General features: G+C 46.6%; 1 protein-coding gene across 1 annotated transcript in view; it reads left to right on the top strand.

Annotated features, from left to right (window-relative positions):
* The window catches only part of LOC114023245 (solute carrier family 22 member 14-like), a 57,317-nt gene extending 54,794 nt beyond the window's left edge, over positions 1–2,523 (top strand). The window contains 2 exon segments of the mRNA XM_027835807.1: positions 2,242–2,318; positions 2,321–2,523. Of these exon segments, the coding sequence (XP_027691608.1) occupies positions 2,242–2,318; positions 2,321–2,523 (280 nt within the window).
* The last annotated feature ends 10,585 nt before the right edge of the window (positions 2,524–13,108 follow it).

Here is a 13,108-nt window from a genome sequence, read left to right as displayed (position 1 = left end):
GGAAAGGTATGCAAAGGAGGAGGAAGGAAGAAAGGAGAAGGAAGAGGGGGAGCGAGGCTCTGGACTCACATGCCAATCTGCTAGGATCCTTTCAATGAGTCACTCACATTCCCCGCTGCGAATGAGGTGGAAGGAGTGGGGCTGGACCACGTGTTCTCCAAGGCCCTTCTGTGCTCTTCCAACACTCTGTAAAGGATTCTGGCCTGGCCTTCCGGCCCTGTTAAGCTGCCCAAGGCCCCAGCAACCTCTCAAACGTCGGGGAGAGCTCTCGACTTTGGGCCCGGGGTTTCCTCTTTCTCCATTTCTCAGTCTGGCTGGTATCGAATCCCTGGCCCAGACCCCTGACCCCTCCCTTGCCCCCAACTTTCTTGATTCCTAACTCAGCTTCTTGACCCCTGGAGTTAATGAAGGTTGCCTTTAACCCCAGCAGAATGCCCGGTACAGTGGGAAGAGCACGAGCACTAGCTTTGGAGTCAAGGGACCCAGTTTCAAATCCTGACTCCAATGATCTTGGGCAAGTATTTCACTGTCATGCATCAGCATGAGTGTAAGATCTGGAGGCAAAGGGTCTGGGTTTGAATCCTACTCCTTCACAACTCTTGGCCTCAGTTTCTCATCTGTAAAATGGGGACAGTTAGATCAGAGAGCCTCTGAGATTCATTCCGGTTCTAAGTCTAGCATCCCACGCATCGCCCTTTCTTCTGCCTCTTCCCTAGACTCGGCAGCTACTCTCTCTTTCCCTGGGCAACCTCGATCAAGGATAGCTCTTTACAAGGAAAAAGAGAACATCAAATCAGAAACAACACAGCTGGGTGAGGTAGGAGAACAGGTCTCAGCCTCGCTCCAGCTCAGGTCAGTTCTCAACCTTCTCTGCGATCCTGTTTTCCTTCTACCTCCCTTGGTCTGATCCACTAGTCAATCAGTCAGTCAATAAACCTTTATTAAGGGCCACTCACAATTTTCTGGGCCTCCCTAACTGGTCTCCCATTTTGCAGATGCTAAAGTTGGAAGGGACCTTAGCGATTATCTAGCTATTGCTTCCTATCGATATGACCTTGGATAAGTTACTGGACCCTCTGGACTTCATCGGTCAAATGAGAGGGTTGATCTAGGTAATCTCTCAGCTCCTTTCCAGGACTAGACCTATGATCTTATGGCCCTCCCTATTTTAGAAGTGAGGAAGCTAAGGCCCAGAGAGGGAGTCTTTAGAGGTCATCTGGACCAATCCCCTCATTTTTTAAATGAAGAACCAAAAACCCAGCAAAACTCAGTGATTTGCCCAAGGCCACACAGATTAGTAGCATAACCAAGATTCACACTCAGGACTCCTCACTTAACCCCCTTGCTGGCCTACCCCAGGGAAGTGACTCACACAAGAGCATGTCAAGTTTGTAGAACCCAGGGCTTTGGACTTCCAGGCCAGCAGCCTTCCTACTCAGTTCCAGTCTGGCCTTGGGCCTTGCGTTTCAAAGGGCAGGCCCAGACAGCTCTGTCCAAAGAGTCCCCAATCCTCCAGAGCAGGAAGAAGTCTTTGGGATCTAACTGCTGACTTGCCAAGAAGCTCCATCTCTCTCTGACACCAGGAAAAGCAATAATAAAGAAAAAAAGCTGTTGGTCCTGTTCCATTGCACCTGGGAAACTCCCATGTACCAACCACCTCCACCCATGTGGATCAGGAGTCTGCAGCTTAAAGTCCTAGGCAGGAGTCACCTGGACCACTGAGAAATGAAGAGATAGGGTCATAGATTTAGAGGAACCCCGGAGGCTATCCATTGTAACTCCCCCATTTCACAGATGAGGAAATTGAGGCACAGAGAGAGGAAGAAACCTGAACCATTTCACACCCCCGAGTGACTCAGACATATGTGTCAGAGGCTAGACTTGAACCCAGGCCTTCTTAACTCCAAAAATGGCCATCAGTCTGCAATGCCCCACTTTTCTATTAAAGAAACAGATCAGTGCTAAGGTAGTTTCCTCATTATCTCAAAATCTACGAGAAGATCCTACCTCTCATAGGATCATCCATTTACAGCAAGAAGAAATCTCAGAGGCCACTGAGGCCAATCCTTTCATTTTCTAGAAGAGAACATCACAGAGAGCAAACAGCAGGGGTGGGATTCGAACCCAGGTCTTGTGCCGCCCTTTTAAGAGGGCAGACAGATGGGCGGCTCTGGTGTAGGCCCTGGAGCACAGAACCTGGCAGGGGATCCTCCTCTGAGGCCGCGCTCCTGTGGGTTCCAGGTTCTCCATCGGTTTTGGCTATTTAGGGCTGAGTTCCCAAGTGCAGAAGCTTCTGATGAACATGCACAGATCCCAGCTGTGTTGAGACTGGTGGAGTTGCCTGCCCGTCTCTCCTGCCTCATCATCGTGAAGAAGCTGGGGAGGAGAGGTAGCCAGGCTTTTACCCTTCTACTGGGGGGCCTCACATGTCTGCTCAATGCCTCCATTCCCAGTGGTACAGCTTTCCCTTCTTCCACAAGTACCCTCCTGCCTGAGCACCCCCTGCCCCACTCACTCTCCTGAGAGGTTGACCTCTGCACTATGGGAGTTCCCATCATTCCCCCCATACCCAACCCTCACTCCCCGGATATGGCTGGTGAGATCATAAAGCTGGCAATTGCTTTGGGTTCTGGGGGTCCCGTGCTTACCATCTAGCCTCTGTCTGTTCTGCCTAGACTCCTTGTCTATATTTCCTCTCTTCTCACTGTCTTCTAACTGATTATTATTAATTATTATTAATCTCCAAACCTGATTTCTGACCTCGTCATTCACCTGAAGGTGCTCTCTCTCTAAAGTTTGCCATGCCTGGGATGCCTTCCCTCCTCCCTTCCACCTTCCCTACTTTTCCTGGTTCCTTTCAAGTCTGAACTAAAATCCCAGCTTCCACAAAAAGTCTGTCCGGATCCCTGCTTAATGCCTGTGCCCTTCAATCTGAGATTACGTCTAATTTATCCCGTATATATCTTGGCTTGTCCATAGTGGTTTCCATGTCTCCACCATTAGAATATATGCTCCTTGAGGGCAGGGACTGTTTTTGCCTTTCTTAATATCCCCAGTGCTAAGCACAGTGCCTGGCACATAGTAGGTGTTTGAGAAATGCCTGTTGATTTGTTGACTTACCAATGATCTTGGTGCCAAATCAAATGGACTTTTCTCAGTCCTCAGCCTTCTTGACCTCTCTGCAGTAGATGCCTTGGTCAGTCATGGCCTCCTCCTGAATAATGTCTCCTCTCTGGGTTTCCATGACTGCATTTAGTTTTCTTACTTAGCTGTCTGACTGCTCCTTGGTTTCCTTTGCTGGATGCAATGTGCAAAATTTTTGAAAAATAAATGCTAGCTATTGTCATTATTATTATCTATACCTCACTCAATCTCTCTTTAGGAATAACAAGTAATTCTTTCTAGAGTAACAATCAAATTCAAAATCCCTCAAGATCTTTTTCTCTCTTAAAGATACAGTAACCATGTAGTCTTTGTGGGAGAGGCTGTTAAAACTATGTGTGAAGTGTATCTATTTGTTATTGTTCAGTCATTTTCAGTCATGTCTGACTTTTTGTGACCCCATTTGGGGTTTTCTTGGTGAAGAGTGGTTTGCCGTTTCCTTCTCCAGCTCATTTTACAGATGAGGAAACTGAGGCAAATATGTCAAGAGACTTGCCCAGGATCACACAGCTAGTAAGTATCTGAGGCCAGATTTGAATTCAGGCTATCCTGTTTATACGTAAGGCATATTAAAACAGTGTATAAAATAGTTGTTATGTATTTAAATAACAGATTGAGGTTTGCTACTTTATGTATGTTGTATGCAATAAAATACATAGTAAATAATAATTTACTTGGTAGCATTTATTACACAGAATTTAAAGTTATTAAATGCACTTCACATACATTGAATCATTTGAGCCTCAGTAAAACCAGGGAGTAGAGATTTTCGTTGTCATTGTGGCAGCTAGATGGCGCCATAGTGCACAGAGTGCTGGCCTGCCCCGGAGCAAGGAAAACTCTTCCTGAGTTTAAATCCAGCCTCAGACACTCACTAGGTATGTGACCTTGTTTGCCTCAGTTTCCTCAACTGTCAAATGAGCTGGAGAGGGAAATGGCACACCACTCCAGTATCTTTGCCAAGAAAACCCCAAATGTGGTCACAATGAGCTGGATACAACTGAACGATAAGACTGAATAATGTCCAAAAATGACATTATTACATGGCATTTATTACATGGCATTTCATCCGGCCTCAGACCAAACACTTGGTACTTACTAGCTGTGTGACCCTGGGCAAGTCACTTAACCCCAATTGCCTAAAACAAAAAACAAAAAACAAACAAACAAACAAAAAATACATGGCATTTCAGTCACCAAATGCACTTTACATCTCTTGCCTCATTTGGGCCTCACAGTAAACCAGGGAATAGACAGGACAGGTGTCACTATCCCCTTTTAAAAGCTGAGGAAGCAGGGCAGCTAGGTGGCACAGTGGATAGAGCACTGGCACTGGAGGCAGGAGGACCTGAGTTCAAATCCAGCCTCAGACATTTGACACTAACTATGTGACCCTGGGCAAGTCACTTAACTCCATTGCCTAGCCAAAAAAAGAAAAAAAGAAAAGCTGAGGAAACTAAAGCTTAGCAAGACATTGCTTTGCCTTGGGACATGGGGCTACTAAAGATCAAAGGGAGGATTCGATCTCAGGTCTTCCTTACCACAAATCCAGTGTCCTAGCCACTCCTCCCTCCTGCCTCTCATTCTCGCTTTGGGGGATTTTCTCACTCTCCAATTCCCCACCATTCACCTTCTCAAGAGCCTCGACTGAGGTGACCTGGTAGCAGCTTCGGGGCGGGGTGTGGGGGGAGTGTGGGAAGGAAAGCCAAGACTCTGGATTGAGAGAGGTATCTGGGGCAAATTCACCTGAACAAAGGACCAGAGCGCTGAACGACCCTTGGGGAAGGTCAGGAAGCCCAGTAAAAGTCCTTAAATTTAGGACTCCCTGTGCAGATCCTGTGTAGTTTTATAGTGCTGTGACCTACAATCGGGAAGACCCGAATTCAAATCCTGCCAACTGTGTGACCCTGGGCAACTCACTTAACTTCTTATCTGCCTCAGTTTCCTGATTTGCAAAATGAGGATAATAATAGCGCTCACCACACAGAGTTGTTATGAAGATAAATGCGAAGCTATCCGTAAAGCTCTTTAGAAACCTTATAGTGCCATATAAATACTTTTTATTGTTCGGTCATTTTTCAGTCAGGTCTGATGCTTTGTGACCCTATTTAGAGTCTTCTTAGCAAAGATACTGGAGTGGTTTGTCATTTCCTCTCATGAGGAAACTGAGGCAAACAAGGTGAAGTGACTTGCCCAGGGTCACACAGCTAGTAAGTAAGCATGACCTTTCTAGTATCCCCAAATGCATTCCCCTTCTAAGAGAAGTCCAAGCCTGTGAGGTAGGTTGAAGGTACCTTTCACCTTGGGGTAAAAGCAGGACTCTACTAACCTGAAGTCGGTTCCGTTCTATGCGAAATAGAAACTACTATTATATTATATTATATAATATATAGAAACTATTATAAGCATAATAGTATATTATTATATTATATACAATAAATTATATTATTATCATTATATTATATGGCAAGGTGGGATGCCCCAGTGAGGGAGGATTATACCACATGTTTATAGGATACTGTGAGAACTTTGTATTTTCTGAATATCTTGGTAGAGCAAAGTAATGGTAAAATAAAGGCTTCTCTCTTCCCAATATGTTACCTCAAGTACTTGTAAGGGGAGCTGGGAACCCTTTTACTTACATTTGTAGAGACCTAAATATGAAGAAAATTGGGGCCATATTCTAAGATTTTCCAAAGGAAAATCTGGGTGAGGGCAAAATGAGCTAAAGAGAAATATCATTTTGGGAGCTGCTCCATGATAAAACCCAATCCATGTAAACCCAGAGCTTGGGACGCTGGGCCATGGTTAGCACCATTTCATTGAAAAAAGATTCCACAGTATATCTTGGGGTTGTTTCCGACATGTTTAAGGTACCCATTGCTATCTTCTAATCTTTTAAGTACTTCCCTCTCTGGGGTGGAACCTTGACATCTGGGGGAGCATTTTCACTAGTTACCTGAGCCCTTGTCTAAGCAGATCAGAGTAGGGACTTTCCATTGGAAATAGTTTCTACATAATATATCTTATATAATATAATAGTAGTTTCTATTTCCCATAGAAGGGAACCAACTTAAGGTTACTGGAGTCCTGCTTTTACCACAAGGTGAAAGGTACCTTCAACCTACTTCACAGGCTTGGACTTCTCTTGGAAGGGGAATGCATTTGGGGTTACTAGAAAAGCCATGCTTTCCATGACAGAATGCTTTCTCTCTCCCAGAAGGCTTGGGAGGTCGCCATCTGTACTCCATCCACTCCAAGTCGTCTACAGTTTCTAGGAAACAAGGATGGTGGTCTTGGTAAAAGATTCCTGGGGCAGATGTAGGTTCTTCCTGTCTCCGGGCCAAACTGTGGCATGGGGGATGAAGTCACCCAAGAGCAGTGGGTTGTACCCTCACCAAATTGTCCCTGTTGTCTGCCTTGCCTTAACCCCCAGGGGACTGGTAAGAACTAGAAGAGTGATGAAAACCTCAGAAGGCAACAAGTCAAGCAAAGAAGAGGAGGGTCCTTGGAAGTGGGGACAACACTTTCAACTTGGCAGGCAGACAGAAAGGACTGAATCAAAATAGAGGTCGTACAAAAAGCAAGCCGTCTGACACCTAAGCTTTCCAGAGCCTTGGCGAGACCTCCTGGGGGCTGGAAGACCAGTGACCCATGCTGGGGTGCTGGGCACCCACCACAGCCCTGCCCTGGCCCAAGCCAGCCTCGATTTCACTCCTATGTCAAGATACAGATGTGCTGCAAAGTGGCAAAGGGTCACAGGAGCAGCTAGGTGGTACAGTGGATACAGCAGTGGCCCTGAAGCCAGGAGGACCTAAGTTCAAATCCGGCCTCAGACCAAACACTTGACACTTGCTAGCTGTGTGACCCTGGGCAAGTCACTTAACCCCAATTGCCTTAAAAAAACAAACAAACAAACAAAAATGAGGGTCACAAGAAGAACCTTGCTAATAAAGGCCCCTGAATTTAGCAGACCACAAAGGCCAGATGGTTGGGACGAGCAGGTTTCCAAATAACCAGGATGGGGGCATCTGTTCATCCTCAGAAATCTCCCCCCGGCGGATGCCTAGACCAGCTGGACCACGGCTGGTGCTGGGCTCCCTGGGTCCCCCAAAGGCTGGGGACGGCAGATAGGGTCCCCACCCTGATTTGCTAGCTTCTCTCCCTGCCATCACCCTCAGCCTGCCCCCTGGGGTGAGCCAGACCACCAGAGATATGGAGAAGTTTCTTTCCCAGAGGACTGAAACTTTCCCCCTCTTTTCAGCTAGTCTATTTGAAAGCATGTATGGTACCCAATGATTAACATGGTGGTTGGATGAGACTTAGAGACAGGCGGCCCTGCTTCTGAGCCGCCAAGCCATGAGCCTTGGATGAAAACACTCCCACTCCTCAGCATGGTCGCAAGGCCAGTGTCTCAATTTCAGAGCTGAATAACACCCTAGCAGGGACACTCTGACAAGAAAGGTAGGGTGGTTCAGTCACGGACCCTGTATTCAGAGGCAGACGCCTTGGCTCGGTCATTTACTACCCTTAGGTCAAGTCATTTAATTTCTCTGGGCCTCAGTTTCCCCATCTGTAAAATGAAGTTCCAGATCTAAATCTCTAAATCTATGATTCTGTGATCTTCGACATGGTGAATACAGGCAGTGCACCACACCTTCAGGACCCAAATATAAAGTAATAATCACCCTGTGCCCCCCAGGTGGCGCAATGACTAGAGAATTAGACTAGGCGTCAGGAAGACCTGAATTCGAATGCAGCTTCAGACCCTCACCAGCTATGTGGCTCTAGTCACTTAACTTCCATATGTTTCAGTTCCATCATCTGTAAAATGATCATAACAGCACCTAACCCGTAAGATAGTTGTGACAATCAAATAAGATGATATTTGCATGAAGCACTTAGCATATTGCCTGGCACATAGTAGGTGCTACATAAATGCTTATCCCCTTCCCTCCCTTTTGCTTTCCCCTGGTCCCTGCAGCATTACTGTGGGGCTCAAAAGAGGTAATGGGTGTAAAGCCTGTGCCCTATAGAATTACCATCTCTCCCTGCTGTTGTTCAAGTGCCAGGGCACATTGGGGTGGACACTTTTCTCCTTTGGGTCTGGAGGAGTCCATTGTCTCCAAGCACATCTGCCTCAGTCCTTATTAGTACGTCATCGTGACTGAGTGCAGCCAAAAGACCTGGCTTCAAATCCCACTTCTGACGCTAACTAGCTTGACCTTGGCCAGGTAATTTTCCTTTCTAGGGCCTCAGTTTCCTCATGTCTTAAAATGAAAGTCAGGCTAAATTATTTCTGAGGTTCCTGTTAGCTTGAAATAAGAGCTAGCATTTATACCAAGCTTTTCAAATATTCTCTCTATTTGGTTCTCACACCGACTCAAGGGCCAGGGATAGGACAAAGCTAATCCTTCACTGACAGTCCTTCAGATCCCAAACCGGATGTTCTGTAGACATCTTAAACTCAATACATCCAAAACAGAATTCATGAGCTTTCCTCCTAACCGCCCCCACCTTCTTTACTAGTCTAGAGGGCAGCTCTACTAGGGCAACTTTACAAGTCTAGAGGGCAGCCTCCCAATAGCCCAGGCCCCCAAGCTAGGAGTCATCCTGGACTCCTCACTACCTCCCAATCCCCCCCCCCCCCCATTATCCAAACTATGGCCAAGGCCTGTCGATTTTACCTTTGCAACATCTGTTGCCCCTTCTCTGAGGGGGGAAGAGCAGAGAGAAGGGGAGTTAAGGAGATTCCTATATTGAAGGGGTTATAAGAGGGAAATGAGGAATCAAAGGAGATGATAAAAATGTAGATCCAGGAACAAGCAAAAATATCAAGGAGGGGCTGATCCATTCAAAGAGATTCTACAAGCACTTTTCTAGCACGTCGAGTGCCAGGAACTGTTAGGCACCTGGGGAGACAAAGACAAAAATGCAAACTAGATCCTGCCCTCAGGGAGCTAATATTTTATTAGTTCCATTAGATCTTTAGGACCAAGTAGAATTAACGCACCCCCACTCATGCAGGACAGGCCTGCTATGCTGTGAATCCTGCTATGACGCTTCCCTCCGCCTCATTTTCTTCTGCAGATTCAACATAAGCAATTCCTTCAACCAATCTTTGCAGTGTGAAATGCTGCAGAGAGGTCAGGGTGCATGAGGACTGAGAAAAAGTCCCAGGATCTGTCGGTTAAAGAGACCCAGGAGGGAGCAGAGACAGGTGTGGATGCCAGATTTAGGGGAGGGGTTGAGGAGTCAGCAGGTGGTGGGGAGGAGGAGGCGGGGAGTAGGTCGCATAGATTACTCTTTTGTGAAGTTTAGCAGTGAAGGGAAAGAGAAACTGAGTATGACAAACCCAGCTGCACACAAGGCAGAACCAAGACAAGGTCCTTTTAGGGGAGCAGAGACCTGGGTCTGTTTGTAAACAGAGAGGGCAGGAATGAGGAGTAGGAGCTATTGAAGATGAGAAAGAGAAAGGAAATGGTGAGTGAACGAACGAATGAAAACATTACGTACCATGTACTAAACGTTGAGCACATAAATAGAAAAAGCAAGACAATCTCTCCTCTCGAAGTTCTCGCCCTCTGCTACATTGTAACAAAGGGGTAAATGGAACACATCTTAGGCAGGGTCACGGCCATGGTAAAACCATATCTGGTTTGTCGTTGTTTTCATCGAGCCATTGCACGACATCGAGAGCTTTGCCCGCGACAACTTTCTTTTCCTCTGCAAAGGAGAAGATAAGAGCATCGTATCCTTTTTTAAATGATTATATAGGTTTTCAGACCTATGCAATTTTTGGGGAAGCCAGATCCCTGAGGAGCCAGGGGCTAGCTTGGGCAGGAGGAGGGACACCACATTCTTTGAGACTGGAGCAAAGAAGACAAAGAAAGGTCTGGAAGTCTAAAGGAAGGGAGATTCAAGGAACTCAGGAGGGAAAGCGTTTGGTGATCTCATCCCCATTCATAGATTTCAATTATCGTCTTTATGCAGATGATTCTGATTGATTTAACCAGTCCTAACCTCTCCAGGTTTCCAGTCTCAAATCTCCAACTGTATATTGGGCATCTCGATTGGAATGTCCCACAGACATCTCAAACGCAGCATGTCCAAGGGGCAGCTAGGTGGCACAGTAGATAGAGCACCGTCCCTGGATTCAGGAGGACCTGAGTTCGAATGCGGCCTCAGATACGTAACACTTACTAGCAGTGTGACCCTGGGCAAGTCGCTTAACCCCATTGCCTAACCAAAACCAAAACAAAACAAAACAAAAACTCGGAGTGTCCAAAACTGAACTTATAATCTTTTCCTACAAACCCTTCCCCTCTTCCAAACTTCCATACAAGCTTGGGGGAAAGGAAGGAAAGGGGAAAAGATTCTTTTGCTCCTCTCCAAAACTAGCATCTTCTTCACTTTGGAAATTAAATAGTCTGGGATACTCCAAGGCCCTGTATTATCCCAGCTTCTATTTAGAGAGTGAAATTAAGCTAAATGAGGCCAGATTCTGCTAAATGCTCCCCCAATTTCTTTCGCTGCCCAGTTCCCCACTGTTTCCTCAAATCCTGAGTTATTGATTCACCCTAGACTGATAGATGGATACATCCAATCGCTGGTGGGAGTTCACTGGTGATCTGATCAAGAGGCTTCCATGTATGCCTGGAGGAGTGCGGGCCTCTTCCTTTCTCAGGTCCTAGGAATTTTCTCCTTTTGTCCCACCTGGCCCATCTCTTCCCCACCCAGACTCCATGGGGAATAATGATAATAATAATTTACCATGTGCTTTACATACATTATCAGACTTAATCTTCACAATAACCATGTGATACAGGTGCTAATATCATCTCCATTTTGCCAGTGAGGAAAATCAGATTTTGAGAAGTTAAGCAATTTACCCAGAGTCACACAGTAAATATATATGAGGTAATACTTGAGCCCGGATCTTTCTGCCTCCAAATCCAGGGTTCTGGCCACTATGACCTGCTGGGTCCCTTCTTTCCAGGGTCAGGAACTCTAGGATGGTGAAAAGAGTCAGAAGAAAGTTCCCTGGGTCACTGTCTCTGGGTCACAGTGTGTGGACACTGCCTCCCTTCCCTGCCTTTCAAGATATGCTGGGCCAAGAGGTCTTGCTGCCACCCACAAGAGTCGGGGTCAACTTGACAAAAGTGACAAGCCCCCCAAATAATAACCAAGTGGGGGCATTGAACATCTGCCTAGCTCTCCACTTCATTTCCTGGCTTTTCTTGTCTCGGAGCTGTCATTCTTGAGGCAGAGAACATCGATCTGGGAGGCAGAAGCCCTAGGCTCTGTCTCATATCTTGTTCTGGTTTTCATTTTACCCTCAAATGCCTGCGTTGGTTGGTTTTAGTGGTTAGAGAAGGTATAGATGAAGCCAAAAGCTCTGTCTCCCACGTAAGATGCCTAAATCTCTTTGTCTACTTACTATAGACCAAAAAAGTCTCTGTTCTTTAGCCCCAGAATGACCTTCAATCCAGGTTATATCAATAGGAACAGATCACAAGAGAGAGCTGCAGGAAGACAGGCTGCCCCCATGGTAGCCCTGTAGGGGAAGAAGTTGTTTTCTGTGAACTTTTGGAGACAATTGGGTCTGGGATGAATCCTCCTGTTCTATATAGATGATAAGAAAGTGGATTTTTAAAAAATCCGTTAGACAGAGGAAATACAGCTATCTAATAAGCTTTTTGCTTCCATGGGAACATGGACAAACCATTTCCCCAAATTTCCCCACACATGTCCTGGAGACTTTCTGATCGGCAGAGAATGAACCTGGGATTGTAGAATAAGCCAATGGACTCTGTCCAAAATACCTATGGTGGGGGCAGGGAATGAGGGGATGGGGTGGGGGCAATCCAGAATCAGATTTAGGAGTCCTCTAGTGTAGACGATATAATTCTGAGGAAGTTGGGGGGACGAACCAGATACTTGGGCTTATACTTCAGGACTAGAGAGAATTTTTTTTAACAGACCTGAGATTTTATGAGTGTGGGGATTTCCCAAGGTGGAAATGCCCCGCAGGCTGTAATTTATAATCTTAGGGAGTTGCCTCGGTCAAAGGACCCTCAGTTTAGGGCTAGATGACACCATCCTCATTTTACAGGAAGGTTAAGTGACTTGTCCAGGATCACACAGTCAATAGGCATCAAAAAGAAGATCTGAACCCAGATCTTCTTGAGTCTCAGGTTGAATCTTTCTACAGGATGTCATGATGCCAAAAAAGAATAAAATCATAGATTGAGATAACTCTGAAGTTATCTGCTCCAACTCTCTCGTTTTATAGATGAACAAACTCAGGCCCAGAGAGATGAGGTGACAGCCACCGTCATATAGGGAGAAGTAACAGAGCCGGGATTTGAACCCGAGTCCTGACTCCCGCACTCTTTTCCGCTGTCCTTCCACGAATCATGAGGGCCACAGCAAACTTGGTTAAAGATGAGGTTAGAAAGTTTGGGGACCACCCAGGGCTGCCCGTTCACTGCTGGAAGGAAATGGAGAGACTATCTACTCCGGGCTCTGAGAGGGTCCGCGGTAACCCAGGCAGCCTGTGGCAAAGCCCAAGTGTTCAGACTCCATGATCTTCCCCCTCCCCACCCCCCACCTCCTCATCTTACCCCACCTTCTCTGGCATTCTTCAGCCTGCTCAGTCACTCCTCTTTCCTGAGTGACCAAACCCCCCAAAACTCACCCTCCTGGCCTGGGGAGCTCAGCCGATCAGGGTAAGAAAATCGCCAGAGCAGGACCAGTGGGGAACGTTCAATGACAATGTTGGATGGCTAAAGAGGGATTTGGGTGCAGCGGATTTCCCACAGCAGAGTCCCAGGAAGCTGTGGTAGGTCAGGGCTTAGAACAGGAAGCAGAGGACCCAGGTCCAGATCCTGACTCTGCCCTTCTCCCTCATTGTGTGACCTTGGCAGATCAGGCTGGGCCTGGA

Source organism: Vombatus ursinus, unplaced genomic scaffold (assembly GCF_900497805.2).
Source record: "Vombatus ursinus unplaced genomic scaffold, bare-nosed wombat genome assembly UNPS02014817.1, whole genome shotgun sequence".
In the NCBI taxonomy this organism is placed as follows: Eukaryota; Metazoa; Chordata; class Mammalia; order Diprotodontia; family Vombatidae; genus Vombatus; species Vombatus ursinus.
The sequence above is the reverse complement of the archived record's forward strand: the minus strand, read 5'-3'. Positions and strand labels throughout refer to the sequence as shown.